Source organism: Callithrix jacchus, chromosome 5, assembly GCF_049354715.1.
Source record: "Callithrix jacchus isolate 240 chromosome 5, calJac240_pri, whole genome shotgun sequence".
NCBI lineage: Eukaryota > Metazoa > Chordata > Mammalia > Primates > Cebidae > Callithrix > Callithrix jacchus.
In genome coordinates this window covers 7,321,909-7,343,370 of record NC_133506.1, presented here as the reverse complement: position 1 = coordinate 7,343,370, position 21,462 = coordinate 7,321,909, and the positions used below count along the sequence as shown (strand labels likewise).

Below are 21,462 nucleotides of genomic sequence, written 5' to 3'. Positions count from 1 at the left end.
TGACCTCCTAAAAGTGAATGTAAATCTCATGTCTATGCATTTTTTTTTTCTGGGGTTTGCAGTTTTCATTAAATTGTCAAAGGAGATTTGGGATATGAAAGAGATCAAGTTGCTCAGATCGCTCCACTCCTTTCTGTATTTACGGAACTGAGGCTCTGAGTGACAACACCCCCCACTCCCCACACCTCTGCTATGCAGTGGGCACAGAGCTGGACACCCAGCCGGCATTGACCAGAAACTGGAAGCACCATTCCTGATGTGTACCTGTTGGGAGGGCTTTCTTCGTGCTCCTCCTTTCCCCCAGTCCCAAACTCCGGTAGCCACTTGGCTCTGGTCCTTCCATAGCCACAGCTGGGATTCAAACTCAGGCCTGTAAGGCTCTGAAGCACAAAGCATTTCATACGATTAAACAGAATAACAATTACATCCCAGCAGGAGTCTTGAGGGTGTCAGATGAGCCCTTCAGTTTTCTAGGTTGCAGAGGGTAATAATTAAGAGGTTGGGGTCTGCAGCCAGACTGCCTGAGTTCACATCCCAACCCCACCACTTGCTAGCTGGTGACCTTGGGCACTGGGCTCCGCTTCCTCCCCTGTTAAACAGCAACATCTACTCCATGGGCTTGCTTGAGGATGAAAAGTGACACAGGGAAAGTGTTTTGCACACAGCCTGGAGTGAGAACTCAATAAAGGAGTGGTATATTTTTGTTGTTGGGTCAGAGTGTGGTGAGGTAATCCTGGAGGGGGAGAGAGAGCATCTTGAAGGACTGATCAGATCATCAGATCAGTCTTATAGATGATGGGAGCCATAGAGGCTTTCTTTCTTTCTTTCTTTTTTTTTAAACATGGTCTTACTCTGTAGCCCAGGCTAGAATGCAGTGGCACGATCTCCACTCACTGCAGCCTTCGCCTCCATGGAGGCTGTTAAATAGGGGAAGACACCATCAGAGAGAGAAGATGTTTTAAATGGGGTGGATGGCAGCACCACTAACCAGCCTGGAGGACTGCAGGCTCCCTGCACTCTGCTGAGTCCTCCCACTTTATTGTTTATTTTTATTTTTTGAGATGGAGTTTCACTCTTTTTTTTTTTTTGAGATGGAATTTCACTCTTGTTGCCCAGGCTGGAGTGCAATGGCACGATTTCGGCTCACTGCAACTTCCCGCCTCCTGCGGGAGAATCGTTCCAAGCAATTCTCCTGCCTCAGCCTCCCAAGTAGCTGGGATTACAGGCATGTGCCATCATGCCCAGCTAATTTTGTATTTTTAGTAGAGACGGGGTTTCTCCGTGTTGACCAGGCTGGTCTCGAACTCTCGATCTCAAGTGATCCACCCGCCTCGGACTCCCAAAGTGTTGGGATTATAGGCGTGAGCCACCACTCCCAGCCTGCCCACTTTGCTCTTCACATTAACTGTGAAGGGAAAGGCCCTAACTCATGATGGTAAGTAGTTAGGAAGCAGCTCCTTCTGGTTTTGGAGGTTACTGGCAAGGAGGTTATAACTCATGGTCTTTCTTTAATGCTGTCTGCCTGAATGCTTCCCCCAGATAACCAGATGGTCCACTCCCTCACCACCCGGCATATTTTTTATTTTATCTGGTGTCTTCCGGACCAGAAGGTCAGCTACATGAGGCAGAGGTTTTGCTCATTGCTGTATACCCAGGGCCTAGCACAATGGCTGGCACACAGTAGGTACTCAATGGACATTTGTTGAATGAATGAGGAGTAGGAAGTTGGGGTGGAAGCTGAAGGGTATTTTGTCCATCTCCCAACTCCAATGCTGGAATGGATGTCTCCCCAACAGCCCTGAGCACAGTGATTTGTACATATTAAGAACTTCATACAAGTGGCTAGTGGGTTATAGCTATTTTCCATCCCTCTCAACTTTGGGTTAATTTTGGTGCTGGAACTATCAGCTGCAATGACTTCTGCTCATCCTCAGGGTCAGCTGCTGTTTGATGGGCAGCCCTGGGCTTTAAAGTCTTGGCGGGAAGGGTCAGTCCCACTAGCTGGGGGTGGAGCCTCCTTGCCAGGAACCTCCCCAACCAGAGGAGCCGCTTCCCAACTACCTATCATGGGACTCAGCCTAAGTTCACGTTCAGCTTCCCCTGCTCTAGCTGTGTGCTTGGGCAAGCTGCTTGATCTCTCTGAGCCTCTGTTTCCTCCCTGAGGATTGAGTGAACTCATGCAGTAAAAGGTCAGGTTGAGGGAGGCACTACCTTACCTTACTAGCTAGTATTTGTGCGAAGGAAAGGGAAGGGAGTCGGGGAGGGGAGGAGCCCCTCAGAGTGGAGGAGAAGGGTTCAAAAGGTGGAAGGGGGTTCTGAGAGGAGGGACTCAGGCCTTGTCAGGCGGGACACCGCCACTTTGGAAGAAATGTATTGTTAGAGAAGCCAGGGTGGTCCCAGGGTGGTGGGCTGCTCCCATCCCCTTTCCTGCAGGCTGCTGGCCCCTGGCAGAGTCCTGCGGCCAGGCCTTTGTTGAATGACTGGGAGGCACTCGGACAGGCAGCTTCTTCTGTGTCTCTTTAATATCCTCCAGGCCCGTCCAACCTTCCGGTCCCCCTCCCTCCCCTCCCGCCGCCTTTAAGGGTGGGCTCCCTCCCCCAGCCCAAGGACTAAGGCACCAGGTGGCTGCAGCAGGCCGGCCCGGACACAGAGACGCACAGGTCGGGGACGCTGCCTGCAGACGCGGAGGAGCAGGGCGGGCGCGGGAGGCAGGGTTCAGGCAGCCTCGGGGCTCCCCCCGCTTCTGGGCCCGTCCTGGGGAGCGTGGAAGGCGCAGACAGCCCCCGAAGGGAGCCAGTCGGGTGGAAGTGGGGAGCCGCGGCGGGACTGCATCCTCACTTGCCGCCCTTGCGGGACAGACACCGCGGGAGACAAGAGAAAGTCTGCTTGACGCGCGCCAGCAGCGGCAGCGGCCGGTGAGCTTCCCGGGGCGAGCGCGGCACCAGGCGCTGCAGGGTTCCCTCGGAGGCGGCGGAGTGCGGCCCGGCGGAGGCGGTCGAGGTCGCGGAGCCCTGTCGGCAGCGCCTGCACAGCGGAAGCAGCGCGCGCAGCTCCTCCTCGTCGCGGAAGGGGCTCTCGCCGAAGCGCTCCTCCAGCTGCCGGCGGAGCTGGGGTGGGCGGGGTCAAGGCCGGTCGCAGGGCGGGGTCAAGGCAGCCGGCCCCGCCCCTCCCCGCCCTCCCGCCCTTCTAGGAGCGTCCCCCACCTCGCTGAGCCCCTCCCTTTCTGAGCGTCTTCTCTGCCTCCCTAACCGGTTTCCGTCCCCTCACCGAGTCCCCCTTCCCTTCTAGGAGGCCCTTCCTGCTTCGACACTCCAGCTTCCAGACCTGCCAAAGTGCCTCCCAGGAGCCCAACGGGGATCATTCCTCCCGCTTTGCACCTCTGTATTCACAACCCCGTTCCCACAGGGCTCTTCCTTGCCCGATTCTTTCCCAAAGCCGTCCTGCAGATAAGCCTCTGGGTACCGCCCTCCACCTGCTGAGAGCCCTCCCCCTCTCATCCCTCGTTCCCCAAGAGGCCTCAGTTCCTGACATTTCTACGTGGCGTCTGCGCCAGGGGTGTGAGAGGGAAACTGCTGTGGTATCTTCAAGGATGCAGGGGTGGAGTAGGACAGGGACAGTTCTTCAGGATGGGGTCAAACACTCATCTCCTTCAGGTTCCAGCAGGTAAGGCGGGCAGTGGGGAGGGCTGGAAGACCTGGTCCAATGAAAGGGCCCGCACTGATCTAAAGGCATTCAAATTCCAAGTTGAAAAGGAAAACACCTTTCATGGGCTGTCAAACAGAATACACCTAGGAGCTGGACTAGCTCAAAGGCCATGAGTTTAAGATCCTAGAAAAATCTTCTGCTGGGTCTGAGACACAGGCTAAATTCATTCCAATCTGTGATCAGCCCGAGTGTGAAGAAGGATCTCCTACCCCTGGCCCAACCCGGCCCTTGACCCCATCCCTACCTTCCGGGAACTGCCCCAGCCAAACTCTTCAAGCTGTTGCCTAAAGCCTGGGTTGGGGTTGGCGATGGGCCGGGTGGCCTTGATGGCTTCAAGTACGTCCCGCCAGCCTAGCCCCGTCACAGTCATCACATATGCGGTCACAATCGTGGTGCTGCGAGAGATACCTGCAAAGCTGGAATCCCGACAATGCTTCAGGCTTCAAGTAAGATCCAGTGTCCTCCATGACCCCCAGGCACCGCATCCCTGCTTCAGCTCTCCCATGCTTGCCTCCTGAGCTCCAACCATAACAGACCTGTCAGGACCTGCCATCCCACCTCCCGGCCTTTGCCACCCTGTTCCCTCTGCCTAGAGCATCCCCTGGGTTCTCCCACTTCCAAGGCCTGAGTGAAACACCATTCATTCAGTCAGCAAATATTTCCTGATCATCTGTTCTTTTTCAGGCACTGGGGATGTATCAGGTATAAAACAGACATGTTCTGTGCTGTCCTGGAGCTTACAGCATGGTTGGGGGACAGACATTGACCAGAGAAACAATTCCAGTTGGTGATAATAGCTTTGAGGATGAGTCTAGGGGCTAGGAGATGCGCATAGGAAGAGGTATTAATCTATAGGTGGGTGGGGTTGGGAAAGGGGTTCCCAAGGAATAGACATCAACAAAGTTTGAAAGTTGGATAAGGGTTAGTCAGGAACCTTCTAGGCAGTGTGTATAAAGACCATGAGGCATAAGCCTGGTGGATTTGGAGGTTGGGGAGGAGGTTAGTACAGCTGGAAAGGGGAAGGAGGGAGAGGGTGGGAGATGAGGCTTGGGAGAGCTGGCCTCATTGCTGGGCCTCTGGCAGAGCCAGCCTGAGCCTGGACAGGACAGGCACTTAGTGAGAAGAAATGAATGACATCAACTGAGTGAGGGGCACCTGGGAAGACCCATAGTTCCTGTCTCCCAGCTTGGGGTTCCCCACTGCCCTGCACCATCACCTCAAAGGCCTGGAGGGGAGGAGGGAGGCCCAGAACTGCTGGAGGGTGACAAGCTGTCTGCATGACCTCCCCTGTCCCTCCCAACAATCCAGTCAGGTCAGCTTTCTTTTCCCCATTTTACAGATGAGGACATTGAGTATCAGAGAGAAACAGCTACGTGGCTGTGGCCACATAGCTGTTAAGGAACAGAGCCGCTGGCTGGCCTCTTCCCATGAGTGGTGGGCCCTCAGGACTGTGACAGGCTGGAGAAGGTCCTTCACAGGTCCAGCCTTCCCACAGCGTGAGTGTACATTCAGCAGAGCACATAGCGACTTCCTTCCTCCCCCACGTCACCCCCCTTAACTTACCAGTGCACAAGGCAGTTCCCCCCATTAAGGCGGCAGCAGTGGATGAAGTTGATACATTCTTTGAAGTGCTTTTTGCTACAGGAGAAAGCAATAGGGTAGGGAGCACTTCAGGGCAGATCTCTCAGGAGTTGTTCTGCTCCCACCCCAATTACAGGATAGCAAGGGACACAGAACCCTGGGGTCCCCAGGTCAGCCAGCACATGCAGTGGATAGGGGCCAGTAATTGGCATGAGGTGGAGGTGTGTGTGTGAAGGAAGAATGGTGGCATTTCAGGCAGTGAGTGAGGCCAGTCATGGCAAATCTCACCCTCTGGGCAAGAGTGCTCCTCCTGTGGACACTGTTTTCATGGTGGGTTTATTGGGGCCTTTCAAAGAAATGTGTGGGAGGAAACACAGGGGTCCCATTGCTCTGGGGTCTGCAATTAGGGCACCTGGGCACAATGATGGGCAGCAGCCGGCTGGGAGCAAGATTCCCTAGGACTGTCTGCCTGGCTCCATCCCAAGCGGAGAGGCACTACTGCTGATGCCACAAACAAAAATCCCATTATCTGAGCTCGATTACACTCCAGACCCTATCCTAGATCCTTAACCTGTGTCATCTGATCTTTGAAAGCCCTCCTTGACTCTGATCATGCACTCCTGATTTACAGGTGAGGCTCAGAGAGGGGAAGTGATTTGTTCAAGGTCACATAGCAAATAAATGTCAAAGCCTGGCTGGATATTAACCCCAAGGCCAGGAACAGGCTGAATGTGACCCCTTCTTTTTTTTTTGAGACAGTTTCGCTCTTGTTGCCCAGGCTAGAGTGCAATGGCTTGATGATCTCGGCTCACCCGGCAACCTCCACCTCTTGGGTTCAAGCGATTCTCCACCTCAGCCTCTCAAGTAGCTGGGATTACAGGCATGCACCACCATGCCCAGCTAACTGTATTTTTAGTAGAGGCGGGGTTTCTCCATGTTGGCCAGGCTGGTCTCGAACTCCTGACTTCAGGTGATCCACCTGCCTTGGCCTTCCAAAGTGCTGGAATTACTGGCGTGAGCCACTGTACCCAGCCTGAATGTGACCTTTTCTAATTGGCCTTTGCAGCTGGTCCCAAGGTACAGTGTCCTTTCCTCATTTCATAGCTGATGAGACTTGAGGTTCAGGGAGGTCAAGAGTCTTGGCCAAGGGCGTATCACAAGGGCACGATTGAGACAGAGTCAAACCTGGGACTGGTCGAGTTGACCACCTGTGACAGCTTTCTGGTCTGAGTACTCTCTGTCCTCCTTCAAACCCCCTCTCCCTCCCCCACCACAGGATGCAGCTGTCTGTCCATCTGTGGTTCCATCCAGGAGAACTTACATGGGTACCTCAGGGGTATCAGCCACCGGGATGCGAAGGTAGGTGATATCCTACAAAGACAAAACACACTCAGGCAGGGGACCTTGTCTATAGCCTTCCCTTCCCCTGGTCTGAGCTGCCCAGTCAGGAGATGACTCTAGCCCAGTTCCTGCCCCCCTCTGGCCCACTGTTGTCCTCTCTGACCAAAGAAAGTAGATGTCATCTCTGAGGCCTGCTGTGCCCATTTGTGACTCCTGAACCTTCTAAGCCGATGGCATCTCCTAACCTCATTGGCAGCTTGGGCATGAGGTAACCTATCCCTCCCAATAGGGACCCAGGGACCTTTATCAGATATCCAGGAAAGGGCTACTTAAAGGGACTCCCCTCTAAATGGGAATTACAAAATTACATTGTAAAAAAGGTAAAGCAGATTTGATTATCTTGAAAGGAAAGTCATGAAAACAAGTTTACATTTCATGAATCATGGTTACAAAATGATGTGCTCATTATGAGAACAATCAAGGAATACATTGTTAGGATTTTTTTTTCCCAGCAAACTTGCTGTGATGTCCTTTGTCTTCTGATTAGCCAGGCCATATCATGAAGGTTATTTTTGCTCCCTTCTGAGGCCCTCCTTGCTTTTCTCAAGAAATTGTCTTAACATTTCGATACTCAAATGGCTCTTTTCAGGTGCCTGGCCCACTACTGGCAGTAGCTAGGGGACCACCAGCCAAGTTCTCACTTGTCCATGGCTTTGTGTGAGATTCTAGCCCTTCTCCCACTCACATTCCACAAGGTCATGACATCCTGCATCTTTGGCAAGGTTTGCAGTTTCACTTTGCAACACATTTGGCCTTGGGTTTGAGTGGAATTATCAAACCCTGCTTGGTAAAGTTGCTGATGGAGTGGGAGGGAGAGACGCTTGGGAGAAGCAGGAAGAGCCAGGAGCAGAGACTCATTGCGCAGGCTGTCACTTCATTAGTAAATACACTCATGACCTGACAGCCTTCCCCGTGCAATCTAGTGACTGCTTACTCCAGACGCTCCCAAACGAGGCTGCCCTGTGCGGCAAAGTAAGACTCCAATGACCTGGAAATTTCTGCTCTGAATGACATTGAACATCATAGATTATTGGAGGTTGCTCTTAGAGAATATCAAATCTGACATGGGAAAACTGAGGCCTAGAGAAGGTAAGGATGTTGCCCAAGATCACACAGCAAGTCTGTGGCAGAACCAGGTCTTTGTTTCCGATCTCCAGGACCTTTTGCCACCCACGGTTCTTTCTCTTCAGTGGATGATATAGACTCTAATAGGTAAGGGGGAAGAGGCTCTGTCTGTGGGCTAAGAATATGACTAGCTTGGTTACAGTATCATTCGTAATTTGTTAGGCACCTATTTACATGGTTCTCAACCACTCAGTGAAGTGGGTACTGATGTAAAGTTCCCATTTTACAGATCAGGCAACTGAGGCTTAGAGGGAGTGAAGTCCTATCCCCAAGGTCGTAGAGTAAATAAACGGTGAAGATGTTCATGACGTGAGCACGTGTAGTCTGGATTTATGGCTTTCCTCTGCTGGGTCCTAACACCCTCCTTCCCCTTTCCTAGGACTTGATAATAGCAGCACCAACCCCTCTGGAGGGGACCGTGCCTTACAGTGTGCAAAGCATCTTCACCATCCTGCAGTCCCTTTGCCTCCTCACAACAGCCCTCTGGGGGCAGACAGAGCTGAGGGGCCAAAGGCCCAGAGAGGTAAAGTCACAGCCCAGACTTGCAAAACAAGACACAGAGCACAGAGTCATCTATTTGGACTCATCCATCCAGTTGGGCCATAGGAAACCCACATGGGGGTCTTTTTAAGGGTCAGTGTGAGACTTCTGGTGCTAGATGGTCTGTGTTCATATCCCAACTCCTCAGCTTCCTGGATATGTAACCTTAGGTGAGTTAATTGACCTCTCTGGGCCTCAGCTGCCAAATAGGGATGATCATGTAAAACTGCCCAGTGGTGGAGACCAAGTGACTTAACACGAGTCAAGAAGGAAGCATCGCACCCAGCACATAGCAGATATTTGATAAACGGGTCTGCACCCTCCCAGCCCCGCATAGCCCTGGGATGGGGGTAAGAAGTACCTGCAGCAGAGGCTGGGGTGACTCATGGATAGAGATAATGTGTGTGATCTTGTTCCGGCCCAGCTGATCCAGATCTTTGGCATCTGAAAGAAACAGGATGCTAGAGCCAATCTGACCGGTGTGACTTTTTTGTCCCTGATGGCTAATTGTGGAGGGAGCTCACTGCCTGCCCAGCTCTCCTCCTCACCCCTGCCACTCCACCTTGGCCCACCCTCTTCTAGCTCCCTGCTCCTCTTGCATCTGGGGCACATGCAAGTAACAGTCCAGCATCTCCCCAGCCTTGCTCATGCTGTTCTTTCGGTCCAAAACGCCCTTCCCAGGCATACTCTTTGACCCAGCAATTCTACTTCTAGGAATCTTGTCTACAGAAGAGCTTGCTCACACAGAAAGCCATGTGTGGAGGACGATGTCCTCTGCAGTCCTGCTTATATCACAAATAGTTTAAACATGGGAACAGCCTCCTGTTCATTAAAAAGGGACGGGATGATTAATGGTACAGACATACTTCGGCACCGTGTGTAGCCATTAAAAAGAGTGCTGGGATTGATGTGCAATGATGCCCACAGTCTTGTTTTTTTGTGTTTTTTTTTTTTTTTTTGAGACAGAGTCTTGCTCTGTCACCAGGTGCCAGGATCTCGGCTCACTGCAACCTCTGCCTCCCGGGTTCAAGCAATTCTCCTGCCTCAGCCTCCCGAGTAGCTGGGACTACAGGCACGCGCTACCATGCCCAGCTAATTTTTGTATTTTTTAGTAGAGACGGGGTTTCACCATATTGGCCAGGATGGTCTAATTTCTTGATCTCATGATCCGCCCACCTCGGCCTTCCAAAGTGCTGGGATTACAGGCGTGAGCCACCGTGAGGGGCCAATATTATGTCTTTATCTACAAAGATATATAAACAATGACCCAGGGATGTGCCCAACAGTGCCCATCTCTAGAGACTGCATACCCAGCATATGTAGACATTTTATATTCAGAATAAAAAACACATGTCCCCTCTCTCTCCACTTCATCATTCGATGAGCATTTACCATGTGCTAATCATATGTATACTCTGGCTGTCCACTGGAGGTCTGGGGCCAGCTTCGTGGCTCCTGCCCTTATGGGGCCGGCACACTTAAAGAGGACTCAGACCTTACTTGGCCAAATACTCACAGAAATCAATGTGGCATGAGCGGCTGAGGGAGCTCCCAGGAAGGAAGGGACTAGGGTTTACAAGGGTGGGGCACCTGAGCCCCTCCCTCTCTGAAGCTTTCTCTGACTTTGCAGATGGAAGTGATTTTCCCACCTTGGGTCACCCAAGCCCTGGACCAGCCTGCCCCTTAGCATGTTTTCTTTATTATTTTTTTCCTTTTTGAGACAGAGTCTTGCTCTGTCACCCAGGCTGGAGTGCAGTGGCACAATCTCAGCTCACTGCAACCTCCGTCTCCTGGGTTCAAGCAATTCTCCTGTCTCAGCCTCCCGAGTAGCTGGGATTACAGGCACCCACCACCACGCTTGGCTAATTTTTGTATTTTTAGTAGAGATGGGATTTCACCATCCTGGCCAAGCTAGTCTCCAACTCCCCACCTCAGGTGATCCACCCACCTCTGCCTCCCAAAGTGTGGGGATTATAGGTGTGAGCCAATGCACCCAGCCCCCTTAGCATACTTTCTACCCATAGCCAAAGGTCTGTGTTCAGCTCTGCCTGCTGGCCACCAGCCTAGAAGCCTCTGAGGAACAAGGTATCTATACATTCGTGTCCCCTCCTCCTGACTGAAGATTGCGGAAGGGATGGATGAGAGAATGGGGAATGCAAAGCTTGCTGGCTCACCCCCCCCGCCACACTTGCAGCTCTAGGCTGCCCAGCTGCTCCAGGGCTCTGGGGGTCGACGGGGTTGGTGCTCATGACCCTGCTCACAAGGGAATCCAACCCGTCTCCAGAGACCTCTCCTCTGACAAGGAGGAAGTTATGGGGGGAAGAGCTCCCAGCTTCCCTGCTAGAAGCAGTACCCCCAAACAGACCTCGACCCAGAACCTTAGGGCCAGAAGAGCCCTCAGCGGCCCGTGGACCTTTTGTGCTGAGGAGGAGGCTGAGGCTTAGCGCAGGTGTAGACCTGCCCAAGTCCACTGCCCAGGCCCTGAGCCCTTTGCTTTGTCCCTTTGGTCTAGCGGTAGAACACTGGGGAAGGCTGAATGTCGGGGAGGGGTGTCAGTGTCAGGTCCCCATGCTCCCTCCATGTCCCTTCAGGCCTGGAGACACTTCCCTGCACATGCACCCCTTTATCCTCCATCAGCCCTTTCCTCCTCCCAGTCTGGCACAGCTTCCCTGCCCCCAGCCCCATTCCTGAGATGCATGGGCCGGGGCATGCATGGTGGACACAGGCCTGAGACAGAGTGCCACGGCCTCGGGACAGAGCAGGCAGTGCTCACCAATGAAGTTTCCGAGGTAGAGTCCAGGGAGTACCTAGAGGAAGGACAGGCAGGGGTCAGTGGGGCAGGGGCTGCACCCCCTTCCACCCTCAGGAGAGCTGAGGTGCCCATAGTCCCTCTCTGTCCCATGAAGGGTATGGACCTCGGGGCTCAGGGAGCACCCTCCTTCCCTTTGTGGGCCCTGGGTCCTCTGTGAGAGGGGTCTGGGATTCTGGGGAGGGGGGCAGGGGGGTAAGTTAACCAGCGGGGGGGAACCAAGGGACGCCAGCTTGGGTATGAGAGGGGAGAGGAGGAAGGCAGAGGATGGGGTGCAGAGAGAGGTCTTAGGAGCGATCTTAGGAGGAGAGGAGAGAGGGGGACTTGCAGGGTCGGGGGATGGAGATTCCGGGATTGGGGAGGCAGGAAGGTAGGGACAAGCAGAGGCGGGAAAGGATGGAGAAACAGCCGGGGAGAGAGCCGGGAGTCAGCGACGAGAGAGAGGGACACATGCAGGCAGAGAGCCGGACTCGCTGGGAGACAGCCTGGGAATGACAGCCACAGCAAGACACAGCGAGAGACTCAGAGTCACGGAGCGAGAGGGAGAGGGCAGATACGGCGGGGACAGAGACGCAGGGTCAGAGAGGGAGAGACACGACAGCCGCAGACCCGAGGCACAGGGACACGGAGGTGCAGCCGCACAGAGACCGGCGCGACCAGGAGTTCAGAGGCGGGCGGACCGAGCTGGTCAGCGCCGCGGCGGCCGGGCGGGGGCCGGGGAGGCTGCGCGGGGCCCGCCTCCTACCTTGGTCATGCCATTGCCCATGATCTCGGGGGCGGCGGTCCGGGCGCCCCCCCAGCTTGCCGCCCGGAATGCGCTCCGGTCACAGCTGCTCTGTCGGCCCAGGCCCGGCGCCTGCAGCCTGGCGGGGAACTGGGGGCCTGGAGTCCGCGGCCCTGCCCAGCCCTGCCCAGCCACCGCCACCGCCACCGCCCGCCGACCCCCAGCCCGGGAGGGAAATGGTGGTGGAGCCGCCGCCGCCGCCGCTGCAGGCTCCTCCTACCCTTTCGGTCATGTGGCCCCCCCGCCTCTGGTCGCGGCGGGGGGCTGGACAAAGCCCCAGTGTGCCGGGCCCACGGCCCGCGGGACAACGGCAGCTTGTTGGGGCCGCGTGGGGCCGCCACTCCGGAGGTGGGGGCGGGGGCGCTCCCCCAACCCTGGCACCGGCAGGCGCGAGCGGTTGCGGGGGATGTCGCCCAGAGCCCCCCGGCCGGCCCACACACCCCGGTCCCCCTTCCGGCTCTGCCGGGACCTCCCTGCGGGCCCGGGGCAAAGCACCCAACTTCTCCCCTTCGGCTTCTAGCAGAAACGGGACGGGGCCGGACTTTCATCGCCAAGGACTCTCTGCTCTTCGGAGTCTGCTTGGAACCGAATAAGTGGGTAATTCCTTCCGACACATCCCCTCCACCCGGGCAGACACCCTACCTACCAAGTTTCCTCCTTTCCCAACCATCCTCCCACCCTCCTGTTCATTGATATTCACCCATCCATCTTCACATCCATTCATCCATCCTCTCGCTCCTTCAGCCCCTAGGAGGGATGGTGCCAGCTAGGTAAGCTCTGCTGGGACCAGGCGTAACTGCCATTAGGGGCCCCAAGAAATCACAGGTGAATGTTGGGAGAGGGGATTGAGGGGGTTCCAGTCTAAAGGAGACTACAACAGGATGTATTAATTGCTAGAGCTCAGGGTCCTGGAGGGTGGGTCTGGAGACCAAGGTTTGAGGTCTGACCTGCTAGGTGACCCTGGGAAAGTCCCCGTGAGCCCCAGCTAACCCTATCTGTGTGTCTGAGGATGTTGCGCTGAGTCCTTCCTGGCTGGTAGGACCAAAGCTGGAGAATGTAAAAGGATCGAGACGCTTCCTACAGGACTGAAATAGAAGCAGCTGCGCCAGCTTCGTTTCTCCCGACATCACCCCCACCCCCCATCTACAGTAGTGTGTGACTGTTGGGGACGGTGGATAGAAAGCAGGACAGAGAGGATCCACAGAGCCCTTTAAAATACAGCGATCAGAGAAAAAGAAAACTTGTTTCTTTCATGTCTCTTCCTGCCTCAAGTTCATAGCTTATGTGGGCCTGCTTGTCTCAGCTCTCATAAAAGCCCGGAGTTCTCATAAATACCAAGTTACTCAGTAAACACCTACCGAGGATCTAGTATATGACAGGGACTAGGGACACAGCAGTGGGTAGAGATTTCTCCTACCTTCGTTAATTAACGGTCTAGACCAGAATTGCCCAGTTGAAATATAGTGCCAGCCCTATGTGCAGCCACATTTAAAAAGCAGAAACAAGTTAATTGTTATTTTATTTAACCCAATATATCCAAAATATTTCAACATGTAGTCAGTATTTTGAAACTATGAGATATTTTATATCCTTTCAAAATTGTATTAACTGTTCAAAATCTGGTGTCTTTTACACTTAACAGCACACCTCAATTCAGACCAGCCACATTCCAGATGCTTACTAGCCATATGCCGCTAGTAGCTACATATTACACATCTCAGATCTAGGAGGGAAGGCAAACAAAATAAGCAGAGACAAATAAATTATTTACAAATGGTTCCGGTTTTCTATGGCAGAAACAAAGCAGACAGGGAGTACTTCTCTGAATAAGTGACATTTGAGCTCAGAGGTGATACATAAGAAGGACCCAACCATTTAAAGAGTGGAAAGCCAGGCTCAGTGGCTCATGTCTGTAATCCCAACACATGGGGATGCTGAGGCGGGAGGATCATTTGAGCCCAGGAGTTTGAGACCAGCTTAAGCAGCATACTAAAACCCCATCTCTAAAAGAAATTTGGCTGGGTATGATGGCTCATATCTGTAATCCCAGAACTTTGGGAGGCCAAAGCAGGAGGACTGTGTGAGCCCAGGAGTTTGAGACCAGCCTGGGCAACACAGGGAGACCCTGTCTTTACCAAAAAAAAAAAAAAAAAAAAAAAAAAAAAAAATTAGGTGGGACCTATAGTCCCAGGTAGTAAGCTGAAGTGGGAGGATGACTTGAGCCCAGGCGATGGAGGCTGTGGTGAGCCATGATCGCACCACTGCACTCAAACCTATCACAGTGACCTGCCACAGTGACCTGTGACAGAGTGAGACCTTGTCTCAAAAAACTAAAAAATTACACGCACACAAAAGGAAAAGAGTGGAGAGAGTATTTCCAACAGAAGGAACAGCATGGGCAAAGGCCCTATGATGGGAATAGCTTGGACTTTGTAAAAAGCCAGAGGGACTGGAGTAGAAGGAGCCATGGAAGCTGTTAAGAGATGAGGCTAAAGAGGACGGTTGGGGGCCGGAGCATGCAGGACCGTATATGGCCATGATTGGGAGGTAAAGTTTTTCTTCTCTTCTGCCTGATAAAAACCCAACAGGAGAATTTAACGTGGGAGGCCAGGTCATCCAATGTATTTAAGTCAGATACTTCGTTCGACCCCTCACTGACCCTTTTTTTTGGTGGAGGCCACTGCAGCAGCTCAGCTCAGAGACGACAGTGCCCTGGGACAGAGTGGGACCCGAGAAGCTGGAAAGAAGGGGACCGACCCAGCATATATGAATATTTTGGCAGGGCAGCTGAAAGGACTTGCAGATTGATTGGATGTGGGGGGAAGGAAGGAATTCTAGGATGGTCCTCAGGCTTCCTACCTTGAAAATCACTACCTGTGTCACAGAAATGAAAGCAAGGGTGTTCACCGATTCAACAAATGCTTATTGGGCACTGAGCTATACCCGGAAAATTGTGCCAAAGATGTGCTGACTTAAGTTTCCCCAAATGCCTGACCCGTGTATGGGCCTGCCTAGGATCACAGAGCTGTAAGGCCAGGAATGGTGTAAAGGAATGCTGGTGCCGGGCGCGGTGGCTCATGCCTGTAATCCCAGCACTTTGGGAGGCTGAGGCGGGAAAATCGCTCGAGCCCAGGAGTTGGAGACCAGCCTGGGCAACATGGCAAAATTCTGTCTCTACAAACAAACTAAAACCAAAAATTAGCCTGGTGTGGTGACACGAACCTGTAGTCCCGGCTATTTGGGAGGCTGAGGAGGGGGGAGGATTGCTTGAGGTTGAGGCCGCAGTGACCTGTGATCACATCACTGCACTCCAACCTTGGAGACAGAGGGAGAACCTCTCGGAAGGAAGGAGGGAGGGAGGGAGGGAGAGAGAGAGGGGGGAAGGAGGGAGGGAGGAGGGAGGAAGGGGACGGAGGGAGGGAGGAAGGAAGGAAGGAAGGAAGGAAGGAAGGAAGGAAGGAGGGAGGGAGGGAGGGAGGGAGGGAGGAAGGGAGGGAGGGAGGGAAGGAGGGAGGGAGGGAGAGAGAGAGGGAGGGAGGAGGGAGGAAGGGGACGGAGGGAGGGAGGGAGGGAGGAAGGAAGGAAGGAAGGAGGGAGGGAGGGAGGGAGGGAGGGAGGGAGGGAGGGAGAGAGGGGGGAAGGAGGGAGGGAGGAGGGAGGAAGGGGACGGAGGGAGGGAGGAAGGAAGGAAGGAAGGAAAGAAACGCTGGTAAAGGAGCCTGAAGAGTAGCTTCTCACCATGGCCCTGGCCTTAGCAGCTCAGTGATCCCAGGCAGGTGAGCCAATGTCCCTTTCTCTACCCACAGAGGGGCAATTATAACAGTCCTTTGTATTCCTGCTGGGTGTTAAGGGGAAAGACACAAATTGCATGTAGGAAAGAATTCTTTCAAGTTAAAAGCCCATATGTGTTATTAGACCTAACACATTTAATATTTATGTACTGTTCAGCCTTTTTGGAAGTATTAGTTATTACAAAGCCCAATATGTCTTAAATCATGAAATGACCATTTTACAAAAACAATAACAGGAAGATGCTAAAATGTGGGTCTCACCCTGTCATTCACTTGCTTAAAGCCCTTTAGTGGATTACTGTGGTAGGCAAAATAACGGTCCTTCCCAAAGGTGTCTACACTCTAATTCCCAGAAACTGAACATGTTATGTTATACGGCAAAAGGGAATTAAGGCTGCAGATGTAATTAAAGTTGCTAATCAGCTGATTTTTTTTTTTTTTTTGAGAGGGAGTCTCACTCTATCACCCAGGCTGAAGTACAGTGGTACAGTCTTAGCTCTCTGCAACCTCCACCTCCTGGGTTCAAGCTATTCTCCTGCCTCAGCCTCACAAGTAGCTGGGATTACAGGGGCCCACCACCATGCCTGGCTAATTTTTGTATTTTTAGTAGAGATGGGGTTTCATCATTTTGGCCACACTGGTCTCAAACTCCTGACTTCAAGTGATCCACCCACCTTGGCCTCCCAAAATGCTGGGATTACAGGCAGGAGCCACCGCACCCAGCCAGAATCAGCTGATCTTGAGATGGGGAGATTGTCCTGGATTATTCAGAGGGGACCAACATAATCACAAGGGTCATTGTTAGTGAAAGAGGGAAGCAGGAGAGTAGGAATCAGAGGGGATGAGATGACAGAAGCAGAAGTCAGAGTGGTGTAATTGCTGAGTTTTCAGCTGGAAGGGGGCCCACAGCCAAGGAATGCAGGTGGAAAAGGCAAGGAAACAGAGCTTACAAAAGAAACTCAACCCTGCCAACACCTTCACTTTAGCCCAGTGAGACCCATTTCAGACCTCTGACCTCAGGAACTGTAAGATGCTATAATTTGTGTTGTTTTAAGTCACCAAGTTTGTTGTAATTACAAGCAGCAACAGGAAATTCATACACTCACCAGTGCTCTTAGGAAGCTGTCCAACCTGCTTAGCATGGTACACAAGGAGGCCTTCTGCGATGTGGTTTCTGCCACTGACTTTGAGCAAGTTTCTTAACTTCTCTGGGCTTCAGTTTCACCTACAAAGTAGAGAGGAAAAAACCCTCTGTAGGTCTGTAGTAAGATTATGAGAGGACATATTTCAAATACCTAGTAGAGAGACTAGAACACAGTACATTATTATTATGATTACCACTGTCATTACTATTATCATGGAGCAATTGACAGATTAGGAACCCTTGTCTCTACTCCCCTCACTAGGGCTATGTTTCACATCTGTGAAAAAGGAAACAAGACCACACAGGTTTGGTAGCCTCATCTCTTGCCTCTTCTCCACTCTTTCCTAGTTACTCACCTGTATCATGCTTTGCTGTCTGTGACTTCCAACTTTGCATATGCTGTTCCCTCTGCCTGGAATGCTCTTCCCATCCTCCTTACCAAGCTAACTCCCATTTCCTCCTGGAAGTCTTTACTGACCCCTATTAGACTTGCTTAGATCCCGCTAGTACGTATTCTCAAAGCATGCTAAACTTCCTCTATCATATTATTGCTATGGCCTGTGTGTTTTTCATTTGGAAAAAAATCTTAAACCCAAGTAGGATACTTTGACCTATTTGCTTCAATTGTGTTGTTTAAATAAAACAAAAACATTCTAAATAAACTTGAAGTAGTTAATTTCCTCTCTCCCCACTTCCTTCACTTCTCTCCCCAGAGGCAACTACTATCATGAATTTGGTGCCTATCTTTGACAGGTGGGGTTACTCACCACTATACTCATGAGGATGGGCTATGGTACTTATGAGTCTGTGCTTTTAAACTCTTACTACCTATATATCTAAAAGAATATGAACTAGACTTTTAAATGTGTTTATAATTAACACAAATTGTAACCTTTAAAAAACATTTCTTATTTTACAACTTTCTTTTATTCACTCAACAATAGATTTTGGGGATATTTACATATTGATATAGCTCTGGATCATTCTTATCACTGTATGGTATTTCATTATTAGAATATATTGGCTGGGTATGGTGGCTCACACCTGTAATCTTAGCACTTTGGAAAGCTGAGGGAGGGGGATTGCCTTAGGTCATGAGTTTGAGACCAGCTTGGCCAACATGGTGAAACCCTGTCTCTGCTAGAAATACAAATTTTAGCTGGGTGTGGTGGTGGGTGCCTGTAATCCTAGCTACTCAGGAGGCTGAGGCAGGAGAATCACTTGAACTCGGGATGTGGAGGTTGCAGTGAGCCAAGATCGTGCATTGCACTCCAGCCTGGGTGACAAGAACAAAATTTTGTCTCAAAAACAAACAAACAAAAACAGAATATATCCCATTTTATTCATCCATCACCCTACTAGTGGACATTTAGATTATTTCAAGCCAGGCGTGGTGGCTCATGCCTCTAATCCCAACACTTTGGGAGGCCGAGGTGGGCAGATCATGAGGTCAGGAGATTGAGACCATCCTGGCCAACATGTTGAAACCTCGTCTCTACTAAAAATACAAAAATCAGCTGGGTGTGGTGGCGTGTGCCTGTAATCCCAGCTACTTGGGAAGCGAAGGCAGAAGGGTCGCTTGAACCAGGGAGTTGGAGGTTGCAGTGAGCCAAGATTGTGTTACTGCACTCCAGCCTAGCAACCGAGTGAAACTCTGTCAAAAATAATAATAATTAATAAATAGATTATTTCTAATATTTTCTGCTGTTATAAAGAATGTTGCAAACAACATTCATATACATATGACCTCTGTAGTGGTGTAAAAATTTCTTTAGGAAGGTTGTCGCCTTGCACATTAACTACAAGATGAAAGGTATCCCATGGAGATGTGGGCCTACAGGATATTGTCTCATAGTGGAATCTCTGGCTTCTAAGGTGTGTGCATTTTCGACGTTATGAGACATTGCCAAATTGCCCTCCAAGGTGTGAAGAGCATGTAAAGGCTCCTGTTTCCCCGCATCCTCGCTAACATCTGACCTCATGAAAAACATACACATATTATTTTTGTATAGTTAATGTATTTCAAATCATACAATTATTTTAATTTACATTTCTCAATTGGCTTACTGGCCGTTTGAGTTTCTTCTATTCATATCTTTGCCCATTTTCCTTCTCTTTTGTAGGGGTGAGGGTAGGGGTGTCTTTTCCTTAATGGTTTGAAGGAGTTCCTTGAGCACCAATCCTTTGTTTTATGTGTTGTAGATGTTTTCTCCTAGTCTGTAGCTTGTCTTTTAATAAGATTTACCATGTCTTTTGTTATGTGGCAGTTTAAATTTTGAGGTAGTCACAGATCATCTTTTTCCTTTATGAGTAGCGCTTTATTATCGTTTATCTAAGAAGTCCTTTCCCACCCTGAGATAATAAATAGAACACGTATATGTTTTAAATATTTGTTGTATTTATTCTTTAATCCATTGAATTAGGCATCTATTTTTCAACCCTATGGAAAGTAAATTTCTCAGTGCCATTTACTGAGTCCTCTATTTTTTCCCAATGATTTATATTCCATCTCTATTGTACACACACACACACACACACACACACACACACTCCTATGTCTGTTTTGAAGTTCTCCTCATTGGGTTGGTAGGTAGAGAAGTGTCTCCTTTCCCCAACACATACACATTTTTCTTTTGGTTTTGACAAGATTCCTCAAAAATCCTGATTGGATTGGGGAAAATACACATCTTTCTGATATTGAGCCTTCCCATCCATGAACATAGCATATCATTCCATTTATTCAGGCCTTATTTGATGTCATTTAAAAATATTTTATGATTTTCTCTATGAGAATATAAACTCCATTAGGGCAGATGCTTTGTCAGTTTTCTTCTCTGCTGTATCTTCAGAGTCAAGGACAGAGCAGGACACCGAGTAGATGTTTCATAAGAATTTGTTACTTAATGTCTTTCATATACTTTATTAGATCTGTTTCTACATATCTTATATTTCTGTTGCTACATATTTTTATTGTAGTTTCCAATCAGCTATGGTTGGTATATAGAAATTCAAATGTTATTTTTTTTAAACCTTTTATTTGTTCTAATACTCTGTAGATTCTCTTGGATTTTTAAATGCAGACAGTTCTGACGGACATCTATTTCAGAAGGGAAGAATGGATATTGTGTAGGCAACTAGCAGCATCTTCCACATTGCTACTTATGAAGCTAGAAGAGGCAGGTACTCTAGCCCTGGCAGCTAAAGCAGTTTGTGGACTTTAAATCTGAAGCAAACAGTACAACAAAGCAGGTGTCTGTTGAGCATTCATTTGGCCAATTCTGGCACTAGTAGTGGTTTCTGTCCAGCAGAGGTTCGAGTACCAGTAACAGCATTCAGTGCGGTTTGCAGAAGTCAGGCCAGTACTGGTGTTGGATGCCTAGTAATAATCAGAAATGGCACCCCAAACGAAGTTTCTGCAAACTCTGATTTTGACCATAATTTTGGTCATTTAGCCTCCCTGAATTCCTTCCCCACTTTTTGATTCTGATTTCCAACAACTCTGTGACTCATTCAATATCCTACCAATTAATTCCATTTCTATTTCAGTTAATCAAAGATAGTTTTTTTGGTAATCAAGAACTCTGAACAATTCAACTCTCATGCTATCTGCAAAAAACTTTGTCTCTTTCTTACATATATATCATATATATTATCTATAGATCTAATAAGTTCTATGCGTATAAAATGAAATGCATAGATCTTAAGTTTTCAGTTTAGTCAATTTTGACAAATGGTTATACTCATGTAACCCACATCTTTATTAATAGATGGAAATCTCCATCTCTCCAGAAAGTTCTGGAGTGAATGTCCTTCCCAGTCAACCCAACCTCAGTACTTTTAAAACTATAATGAGCTGACCAGGCACGCTGGCTCACGCCTGTAATCCCAGCACTTTTGGAGGCCTAGGTGGTTGGATCACGAGGTCAGGAGTTCGAGACCACCCCGGCCAACATGGTGAAACCCTGTCTCTACTAAAAATACAAAAATTAGCTGGGTGTGGTGGCGTGCATCTGTAATCCCAGCTAGTTGGAAGGCTGAGGCAGGAGGATCACTTGAGCCCAGGAGGCAGAGGTTGCAGTGAGCCAAGATTGCGCCACGCACTCTAGCCTGGGCGACACAGCGAGTCTCCGTCTGAAAAAAAAAACACAGAACAAAACCCCCAAAAAACCAAACCCTACAATGACCTATCACTGTTATCACTAAAATTAAAAAGATGGACAACATCAAATGGTGAGGCTATGGACCTTAAGAATTAGAAAGCGACTAGGATAGTAGAGGTGACTGACCAACTAACCAGGTAATGTAGTGAGGTAACTTCCTTAAGTAAGGAAACTCAGTACCATTACATTTACCAAAAGCTGACAACTTTTCAGACGCAGCGCTCTTAGTTTAAGAAAAGTGCAGTTGGAGGCCTCTGAACGAATTGCCCCAGGGTTGCGGAGAAGCGGGGCTGGGAGAGAAAAGTTGAGGAAGTCGAGGGACCTGAGCTTCCAGGACACCCCACAGCCTCCAGAGGCTCGGGTGGACTGAAGCCTGCGCACTCCGCCGAGAGCATGCCCTTGGCTGATCCAATCAGAGCGGT

The 21,462-nt window shown here is 50.3% G+C and overlaps 2 protein-coding genes and 1 long non-coding RNA gene across 17 annotated transcripts in view; 2 read left to right on the top strand and 1 right to left on the bottom strand.

Annotated features, from left to right (window-relative positions):
* Positions 1-990: 990 nt before the first annotated feature.
* On the bottom strand, positions 991-21,408 carry DUSP15 (dual specificity phosphatase 15). 13 transcript variants are annotated; one of them, XM_035298160.3, is made up of 8 exons: positions 21,175-21,408; positions 16,843-16,961; positions 11,126-11,159; positions 8,714-8,796; positions 6,608-6,657; positions 5,269-5,343; positions 4,114-4,224; positions 991-3,107 (listed from the first exon to the last, which is right to left on the bottom strand). In XM_035298160.3, the coding sequence occupies exons 2-8, from the start codon at positions 16,876-16,878 to the stop codon at positions 2,330-2,332; spliced, it is 1,167 nt and encodes a 388-aa protein (XP_035154051.2). In that variant the 5' UTR covers positions 16,879-16,961; positions 21,175-21,408; the 3' UTR covers positions 991-2,329. The 13 variants fall into 13 exon arrangements, with proteins under 13 accessions (XP_035154051.2, XP_035154052.2, XP_035154053.2 ...); XM_035298161.3 differs by having other exon boundaries at positions 21,221-21,408; XM_035298162.3 differs by having other exon boundaries at positions 21,233-21,408.
* LOC144582438 (uncharacterized) lies at positions 3,214-8,123 on the top strand. The gene is made up of 2 exons (XR_013535059.1): positions 3,214-5,201; positions 6,563-8,123. It is a non-coding gene; the product is annotated as an uncharacterized LOC144582438 (long non-coding RNA).
* TTLL9 (tubulin tyrosine ligase like 9) overlaps positions 11,975-21,462 on the top strand; it is a 77,542-nt gene continuing 68,054 nt past the window's right edge. The window contains exons 1-2 of one of the 3 annotated variants that reach the window (XM_035298140.3): positions 11,975-12,293; positions 12,469-12,542. In XM_035298140.3, coding sequence (XP_035154031.2) covers positions 11,975-12,293; positions 12,469-12,542 — 393 coding nt within the window. Of the gene's footprint in view, positions 12,294-12,379; positions 12,543-21,462 lie in introns of those variants that run through there. The other 2 variants (XM_035298154.3, XM_035298155.3) reach the window with 2 other exon arrangements.

Coding starts and splice junctions, on each gene's coding strand:
- DUSP15 (XM_035298160.3), bottom strand. CDS start 16,878: ATGCTAAGCAGGTTGGACAGCTTCCTAAGAGCACTG. Junction 4,225..5,268: donor GGGAACTGCCTTGTGCACTG/GTAAGTTAAGGG, acceptor TTATGGTTGGAG/CTCAGGAGGCAAGCATGGGA. Junction 3,108..4,113: donor TCGGGATTCCAGCTTTGCAG/GTATCTCTCGCA, acceptor CGCCCACCCCAG/CTCCGCCGGCAGCTGGAGGA.